Source organism: Lepidochelys kempii, chromosome 1, assembly GCF_965140265.1.
Source record: "Lepidochelys kempii isolate rLepKem1 chromosome 1, rLepKem1.hap2, whole genome shotgun sequence".
NCBI lineage: Eukaryota > Metazoa > Chordata > Testudines > Cheloniidae > Lepidochelys > Lepidochelys kempii.
This window is the reverse complement of record NC_133256.1, coordinates 89,348,089-89,357,365: the sequence shown is the minus strand read 5'-3', so window position 1 is coordinate 89,357,365 and position 9,277 is coordinate 89,348,089. Positions and strand designations below refer to the sequence as shown.

General features: G+C 47.7%; 1 protein-coding gene across 3 annotated transcripts; it reads right to left on the bottom strand.

Annotated features, from left to right (window-relative positions):
• Positions 1-2,976: 2,976 nt before the first annotated feature.
• On the bottom strand, positions 2,977-8,904 carry SLITRK5 (SLIT and NTRK like family member 5). 3 transcript variants are annotated; one of them, XM_073347660.1, is made up of 3 exons: positions 8,631-8,661; positions 8,031-8,084; positions 2,977-6,388 (listed from the first exon to the last, which is right to left on the bottom strand). In XM_073347660.1, exon 3 carries the CDS (start codon positions 6,378-6,380, stop codon positions 3,549-3,551), a length of 2,832 nt encoding a protein of 943 aa, XP_073203761.1. In that variant the 5' UTR covers positions 6,381-6,388; positions 8,031-8,084; positions 8,631-8,661; the 3' UTR covers positions 2,977-3,548. The 3 variants fall into 3 exon arrangements, with proteins under 3 accessions (XP_073203761.1, XP_073203751.1, XP_073203770.1); XM_073347650.1 differs by lacking the exon at positions 8,031-8,084 and having other exon boundaries at positions 8,631-8,904; XM_073347669.1 differs by lacking the exons at positions 8,031-8,084; positions 8,631-8,661 and adding an exon at positions 7,277-7,332.
• Positions 8,905-9,277: the final 373 nt, after the last annotated feature.

The window sequence follows — 9,277 nt, the reverse complement described above, 5'->3', positions numbered from 1 at the left end:
TTGGTCAGCACTAACTCAGCAGATCAGCATGCAGATGGTTTCACTGATCCTGCTAGCAAAACAAAGGTCATATTTTCATACAAATAAATTGTTCCACAACCACAACTACCTCTGGAATCAGATATTCTATCTCCTCTTTCTACCTATAATTTTCTTCAGAAAATTAATCATTGTAGCCTCTGCATGGGTAACCCCATTTCTATTAAGGTCTGAGTTATCAAATGTCCCTTTTAGTTGTATTTCAGGATACTTAATGAGTAAACAATCTTTCTTGAAATCCATGTCTTTTTTTTAAGAATTCTTCTTCAAGACTATGCTGCTGGATTATGTTTAATTTTCTTCTCCAATAATGGCTCTCCTAATATTTTATTTTTTTTGCTACTTGTAGTTGGTGTAGGGCACTGAAGAGGATTACACTAATTATTCTGATTTTAGCATGTGGACTATTAGAATGTTTCCTGGTCTCAACTATCAAGTGTATGTAGAGAATATGGAGGTAGCTGGCATCAGAAATAGCAGCATCAGGAACTCTGACATAAAAAGACTGTCCGGGCACTTCTGTCACCTAGGTCTCATAAATTCAAGCTGTTTCTGTGCATTTACACACTTGTGGATGCTGCCTCTTTTTGGCAGAATGCCATGTAAAATGTACCTTTCACATTAATGACCAGATCCTGCATTCCTACTGAAGCCACCCAAAACTCCCATTGACTTGAAATTTGGGTGCACAAGAAAAAAAAGTCTCACACCTGAAGGACCACATATTGCCCTGATCATTCAGGCGGGCACCGATCAATCCAGCGGGGATCAATTTATCGTGTCTAGCCTAGACGAGATAAATTGACCCCTGAGTGCTGTCCCATCGACTCCTGTACTCCAACGCTGCAAGAGGCGCAGGCAGAGTCGACAGGGGAGCGGCAGCAGTCGACTCACTGCGGTGAAGACACCATGATAAATCGATCTAAGTATGTCGACTTCAGCTACATTATTCACGTAGCTGAAGTTGCATAACATAGATCAATTCCCCCCCACTCCCCCGCCAGTGTAGACCAGGGCTAAGAAAATTTCCTGTCATGTCATTGTGCAAGCCAATGTGCTTAATCGCCTTCTCACTTGTAGTCATTTAACACCAGTGTAATTGCTGACTTTAATGATTATTCCTGATATACACCAGTGTAAATGGGAAGAGAATAAGTCCCTTTGGCTTTGGCAATGGTTCAAAGGGAACTTTTTCCTCAATAAAGACCGCAAAATGAGACCTCAATCAGCACTTACATCTCTCATTGACTTCAATGACAGATATGCTACAGATCAAGAGCAGTATACACCATAATGCCATGTGTTGTTCCTTTTGCAATAAAACAAGAAGAATCTCCTGTTCACATTTAAAATCCATATTTCAGTACATTGACCAAACTCCCCAGAGTTATGTATGGTCATGCACATTTGATTTTGTTTGTTTGGGTAGAGGAGGGCATGGTGGAAGGGAAGTACACATCCCACCACATCATTCATCCTGAATTGCTGAAGGCCAGTTTAACACAAAAATAAAGACACATATTTTACATAAGTAGAAAAAGCAGCACAGAACAGAGCCCTTTTGCAAAACAGATGTTAGTAGCGAATCTTAGCCAAACAATACCAAATACAATAACCTAAGAGATAAAGGTAAAAAAGAATGTGAAATATCACTTACCCTGATCCATATAGTAAATGAAAACTTTAGAAAGGAAAAAAAATGTAAATACGAAACTGTACTATTAAGAATGTTGGTGATTCACATAGCAATGTCCAGTTCTGATCCATGTCAGGTACCTTGATAAATTACAATATATTGTGTTTTGAAAATAACCTGAAGAACACATCAGATTATACTGTTAGTTCCTTTCTGTTCAGACTTGATTGCTAGTAAAGGCAGTTTCACATACCAAAGTATGATTTTGGCAAGATATTGTGAACTTCAGGTAATCATTACTTGATGTCCTTACATTTGAAATAGTTATCAAGTGTTTATTCAGAAAGTATTTTAAAAAATTACATGTGCTGGGATACATATGAGACACCAGTTGTCCCATCTTACAGTGATGCTGTATTTATGGATATCCTTTCCATTGCCTGATGCCCAAAAGGGTAAAGACATTATATAGAGATTTGTACAGTCCATCATTTGGTCTTTCAAAGTGCCAGTATACACATGGATCTGTACAAGTGCAATTGCATTTGACTAAACAATCAGAAATTGGCTACAACAGTAGTCAAATCATTATATTTTGGTTGAGTAATGAAAAGAAACAATTTTCCTGCTAAAATCAACCATTTCCACATGTCCCTCACTAGTTAGTCCAACTAGTTGCCCTAGCAGGAGGTTCTAAATACAGTATTATTTTATCCTGACCAGATTGCTTGTCTTGGATTGTCTTTTAAGATTTGGTCATAATTACTGTTAATTTTAGTGATTTAAAATGTCCTCCTGATACCACTTCAGCTTTGGGAATAAAGCTCTACATGTAGTGCAACACTTCTGAGCAATTCACAGACTTTGGGCCCCATCCTGAAAAACAATTACACTTCCATGTAACTTTACTTATGAGAACAGTTGCACTGACTACGGCCCCAATCCTCCAAACTTTTGGGCATGTGGCTAACTTTACCTACTCACTGAAATCTATGGGACTACACTCCTGAGCAAAGTTGTTCATTTGCCTAAGTGTTTACAGGATGGGTGCCTATGACAAGACTACTTTCATGAATAGAGTTACTTGGGTATGTAAGTATTTGCAAGACTGGGCCCTAAAATAGTGAAGGAAAGAGAAATGCTAATGCACATATAAAAATAGGTGCTACAATAAAATATTTGTATAGTTCATCAATAAGTTATTTTCATTAACCAGTTATGGATCATATATCTCTGCCCTCTTTAATGATTTGTCCACATCTCTGGTGATCTTTTTAAAGATTATATATATATATATATATATATATATATATATATATAATTTTAATTCAAAAGTCCAGAAAGCATACAAACACATCCTTTAAAAAAGGAAACCTTGTATTAAATTGGGTGTGCAAATCTCTCCTTAAAAGCCATATAGACTCACCCAGAGCTAAAAGGGGAAAACATGCGCTGCACTCTTCAACCAAAGAGAAAATAAAACTAAGCAATGTCTGTCCAACAAAATGAAAGTGACCATGACTTTTGTACTTGTAACCTGCACAATCTGACCTAAGTAAACCCTCTTTCCCCCCTCCCCAACACACAGACACCCAAACACACAAGGGCAAGTGTTGTGCCCAGTTTACACAATAGATTGTTTCCTACTTGTAAAAATAAAAATGAAAAAGCACACCCTTTCAGTATCATTCCCCGAAGCTGAAAATCCTGTGCCAAGGCACTTCACCCTACAACAAAATGAGTTAAAAGGGGGAAGGGGGAGGGGGGTCAGCATTTGTGTTTCTTTGTTTTGTGTGTGGTTGTTAAATACAAATACTCTAGAGGAGGAGGAGGAGATGCTGTGGTTGCTGGCGGGGGGGGGGGGGGGGGTGTCTCAGAACTGGCTAAATGTGGTCTGTTTTTCCAGCACTTCGAGGTAGTCCGGCTCTGCGTTTAGTTTTGCTTTTAACTCCAGATACTCGTTCCTGTTGGGCTCTACATAGACAGTACTCGGGGGGCTGTAGAGCACCGTCTCCCGGAGCCTGCTGTCCCCCGCCCCGGAGTGCAAGTACGGATGGGGCCGCATAAGGTCATAGTTGGGGGAGTAGGTGTAGGCGGCGGGGAACTTGGGGTAATCGGGGAGATTATTGCCGGGGGTGCCCAGCGAGGAGGAGGAGTGTTTATCGGGCTCCAAAATGCCCCTGTAAAAGCGATCGGCGTCTTGCACCGGGGAGAGCAGCTCGTCCCGGGGCTCGATGGTGCTGACGCTGTAAGTGGGGCTCCGCAGGGGCTCCCCCTCCCCCGGGGGAGGCGGAGGCCCTTGCTGCAAGTGGTGGTTGCTGTAGGTGACCTTGAGCTCGTGCAGGTCTTTGTAATCCTCGCCCGCGTTGCCCTCCCGGGAGCGGTAGATGGGGTTCTTGCACATGTGGCCCAGCGGGTGCGGGATGTACTCGTACACGTGGCCGGCGGGGGTCTTTACCTTGGGCAGGGCCGGGCCGCCGCCGCCGCCGCGCGGGTGGCGGGGCTGCGGCGGCGCCGGGTGGTGGTGGTGGCCGCTGCCGTAGACGCTGTACTGCATGTTGAAGGAGCTCACGTCGGAGTTGTTGGCGCTGGCCGGGTCGCCCGGGCCCTTCTTCCGCCGCTTCATCACCAGCACGAAGAGCCCCGCCGCCACGAACACCGACATGATGAACACCAGCAGCAGGCTCAGGATCAGCACCGACAGCGGCACCGAGGACGAGGGGGATCCGCCCCCGCCGCCCGAGGGCGCCGCGCCCCCCGCCTCGCCCGTGCTGTTGAGCCGCACGGTGGCGGAGAAAAGGGTGCTCCCGCCCGGCAGCTGGATGGAGGAGGGGGTGGGGGTGGAGACGATGATGTCGGAGTAGTCCGGGCACAGCAGCTCCGACCTGATGGTCCGCATGTCGCTCTGGCCGAACTTCTTGGGGGACTCGCAGATGACCTGGTCCACCAGCACCCCGGTGTTGAGCTGCTCCAGCCACAGCTTCATGCCCACCACGTCGCAGGTGCAATCCCAGGGGTTCTCGTGCAGGTCGATCTGCAGCAGGGATTTCAGCTGGTCCAGCACCCCGCTCACAGGCAGGTAGGAGAAGTGGTTGCTCCTCAGGCTCAGCCGGTAGAGAGTCAGGCCGGAAAAAATGTTGGCGGGCAAAGATCTCAGCAGGTTGTTGTTCAAAAACAAGAGCTGGAGGTTGGGGACTGATTCAAAGGTGCCCGCCTCGATGTCCCGGATGACGTTGTACTGTAGGAAGAGGTACTGCAGGCTCTGCAGCCCGTAGAACAGCTCCGCGCTCAGCCGCTCGATCCGGTTCCCGTTCAGATAGAGTCTTCTCAAATTAGTTAGATCCCCAAAGGCCCGGTCCTGAATGACCGAAATCCGGTTGTTGCCCAGGTGCAACAAATCCAGCCCGGTGGCGTCCAGGAAATCCGCCCTGCGCACCAGGGCGATGTAGTTCTCGGTCAAATACATCTTCTTGGGGTTGTAGGGTTTGGGCTGTAGCTCGGAGATACTTTCGATCTTCCTCTCCTGGCAATTGACATTGAGGCCCAGGTCGGAGATCTGCAGGTTGCAAGTGCAGGCGGTGGGACACTCCAAAGGCACCGGGGATTTGGTCTGGTAGGCGATGCTGGGGCCGTAGTTGCTGTATCCCAGATCTTTGGAGGGCAGGCGGGAGGTGGGGCGCACCCTGGTCTTGTTGGGTTGACGGGTCCCTTTAGGGGGCTTCAAGGGGGATTTGTAAACAGCCGAGGAAGAAGTGGCCACGGAGTTGACCGAGGCTGGGGTAGTGTGGAAATACCCTGTGGTGCTCAAAGGCGTCTGCGGCCGCATTTCATAATCCGAGATGAGTCTCCTAGGACAAAGCTCCTGCTTGGAGACCTCATCCAAGTCTCGGCCGTGCAAGCGGAAAGGGGTTTCACAAACCACGTCCCCCACCAGAGCCGAGTAGGAGATACTGTCTAGCCAATCCTTCAGAGCGATCAACTCGCAAGAACAATTCCAGGGGTTCTCCTCTAGCTGCAGCTCCACCACTTTATCCATGTGCTGCAAAAGGCCCAGGTAGGGCAGCAGCTTCAACCGGTTACCCCTCAAGTCCAGGTGAGTTAAGGGCACAAAACGGAAAAGGTTGTTGGGCAAACTGGAGAGGAGGTTATCATTGAGGATCAGCACCTGCAGCAAATGCAGTTTGCTGAAAGCATTGGGTTCAATAGTGCTGATGTAATTATAATCGACTTGTAGATACTCCAAACTCTCCAGACCAAGGAAAGTGTCGTCCCTTAATAGTTCCAGCTTGTTATTGTTCAGGTGCAGCCTCCTTAAGCCCCGCAGACCATGAAAGGCCCCCGTTTCGATGTCTTGTATGTCATTGCTCCCTAAGTGCAAAATCGAAGCCCCAGTGTAATTAACAAACTGGTTTGGGTAGAGTCTGTTTAAAAGGTTCCCAGACAACAAGAGGTGATAAACAGGGAATCTTGGTGGGCTAATCTCGAAAAGGCTGATGATCCCTCTGTTTTCACAGCTCACCGTTAAGATGCTGTCCTTTTCCTCGCAAGGACACGCCTTATCGCAGATTTCCCCATAATACTCGATGCTTTCTGCCCACGACAGGACTAGCGATGTTAAAACAACCGCTATCGTCTGCAGCATCCAGATATGCATTTTTTTGTTGGGGTCCTGTTCCAAAGTTACTGTAGAGCAGCAAGCGTACATTTTAACTCCTGTAAGGGCAAGAAGAGAAAAGAAAACAACTTGATAGCATAAAGATTTAAAATATAAACCAGACACAAAGTTTTCATTTATTTATTTTAGAGTGTGGGGTATGTGTGTGGAGAAGGTTGCTATTAAAAATGAACTGGGCATTTCAAAATTCCAAGTGTTTTAAAAGCTGGATAACACCAGGTCTGCTTGAAAGGATGATGTGCAACTCCTAGTGAGTTAAACGTCTGCTGTATTTTTAAAAGCTAAGGTCACACTGGAAACTGTTCTGTTTCTATTCATATGTGCTACATTTCAGTGTTTCGTCGGATTTTTGTTTTCATGACCAGCCCCATAAATATACATAAAATGGCTGTCAGTTCGGTTTCACGGTTCTAATTTAAAAGAAAAGAAGCACCATTTTATGAGGTTTCCCATCTCAGCCCTGTTACCCACCCCGCTTTCTTCCTTTCAGAACCTCTTTAGCGAACAGCGCACTGTTAAGGTCTTTCCCCACTTTTACAGACACTAGCTGCTACCGTGATTATTTTTAACCATTGCTGGACATGTCCTTGTAGGAAATCCAAAGAAAAACGTGAGATATGTACATTAATTCAACACAAAGAATCCTGTTGGATCCCCCAAATCACCTCTTTCCTAAAACGGTTAATGTCTGTATATATATGCATATTTAAAAACAAAACAAAAAACACATAACTTTTGTGATGGACTTCTCAGGCAATGCAATGAAATACGTCCACCGTGTAACTGAATGCACTTACTAGCTCTCTTTAGTAATGTATTCATGTTTTGCATCTTCACTCACATAGGTAATCTCACTCGGATGATATTTATGAACACACGTACAGCGGGCGCGAGAGAGAATTAAAGGGGACATTTGAGCCACTCACCCAAAATTTGTGAAAAAATATATAAAACGTGAAGATCATCTTCGCAGGCTCAGCCATATCTGGCATACGGTTTATTCCCAATGTTTTGTAAAACTAGCCTAATAGAAGCGGAGAGATCTAACTAGGTCTCATGGAAATATGTAATCGCCAACACTTCAAGCATTGGAGATGCTGATTATAAGCAACGATGGCTGTCAGTGCTCTTCATTCTTTAGGGGAGAAGACACCCGAGCTGATTGAAAGCCAATCGGGAAAAAAAAATCCTACCATTGACCTACGTCTGTGATTTAATACCCGAATTTCATCTAGCCGGAAACAAATCCGATTTTCTTTCTCTCTTGCAGTCTGTCTCCTTGCAGCTTTCTCCTACTTTTACTTGTCTAAAAATAATATTAAGAGACAGAATATGCGCATTTGTGTGTGTTTGGGGGTGTGTGTGGGGGAGATTAATAAGTCATTGAAACTGCATTTTCTACGGTCAACCTTCTCAGAGCGTCACTCCTCACGGCAACACTCGTTTGGAGAAACGCACCCTAAAATAAGTCTCATTACTGCAAGACATCTCTTGTTCAACGAGTTCAACACTGCAAACCTAGCACTTGCAGCACAGGGAGGGAAGTAGCAGGGAATCGGACGTCTTGGCGAATACATTAGATATATACAATTTCGACCAAACATCTAACGGATCGAAATTACTGAAGACAAACGGCTTCACTGCATCAAAGCAAAAAATCTTTCTAGTTACAGCATTTACCTTGCAAATTCTTTCTCAGCCCGATCAGATCTATTCATCCATTAACCGTCTGATCTTCAAACCAAACCAAAAAAAGAAAAAAAGCCACTGCGAAACGTGCCCGGGCAGTACAGTATCAAACTCCCGGCGATTTGCAACTTTAATTCAGTTATGGTTAGTAAAGGAGATAAATACAGTTTCCCCTCCCCCCTTCCTCCTTCAAGAAAACAACGGGGGTGGAGATAAAGAAAATAAAGTTAAATCTGTGCTATACAAGGCTGCCATCCTGCCTGAGAAGCCGGTCTGTGATGGCTGTGCGCCGCTCCCTTGCCAGATCTCGGTGGAGGGTCACAGTTTGCGGGGGGGTGTACTGCTTTCCCCCAAAGAGTTCAAACCCTAGCTCACCGCACTACGCGGCCGGCTCTAGGCAGCTTTCAGTACCGCCGACAGCAGCAGCCGCCGCCGCCGGACTCCGCCACCTAACTGAGCAGCACCCCGAGCTGGGAGAAATCCTGTTCCAAAGGGGGGAAGGGGAGGAGTTGCGGAGGGGGGGGGGGGCGATTGGGAAGCCACAAAAAGACACAGACAGGAAGGCGGGGGGGACTCAACCCCGATACTTACTGAGCCTGAAATCTCCAGGGCCCAAGCATTGTTGCAACCCATACAGATGCCTGTTTGGGGTGTGCGCTGCGTGCGAGCCGCCCGGGCGAAGGAGAGCGGCGGCGGCGGCGGCGGGGCTCGCAGGCGGGAAGGTTGGAGAAGGAACGCACGCACACGGCGCCCCCCGCCCAGCCTGCGCCGAGCCCCCGCGGCACACACACATCGAGCGCGGCGGCGGCGGCGGCGCTGCCAAGGGCTGGCTCCCGAAGCTGCTCTCAGCGCTCTGCCCGCGACCAGCGAGTGTGTGTGTGTGTGTGTGTGTGTGTGTGTGGCGGGGCGGGAGGGGCGAACAAGAGAGAGGGAGTGGGGGGGGAGGTGGAGAGCGGGGGGCGGGGAACGGAGGAGCGAGGCGGGCAAGTGGAGGGTCCAGAGAGCGGAGAGAGGGGAGGGGAGAAGGGGAGTCAGGAAGGAGAGGAAGGGGGGCGAGGAGCGCACAAAGAGGGAGGGCAGGAGGAAGATGGGGGGGGTGTCTCTGCACTGGGGGCTAACGGAGGGACGAAGAGGCTGCTCCCTTGCCGCCTCTCGCTGCCAGGCTGCGGGGCTGCACACACGGACTCACATGCCGATACAAGAAGCCGCCGCGCCGCGCCTGTCCCCGGCGCGCACTC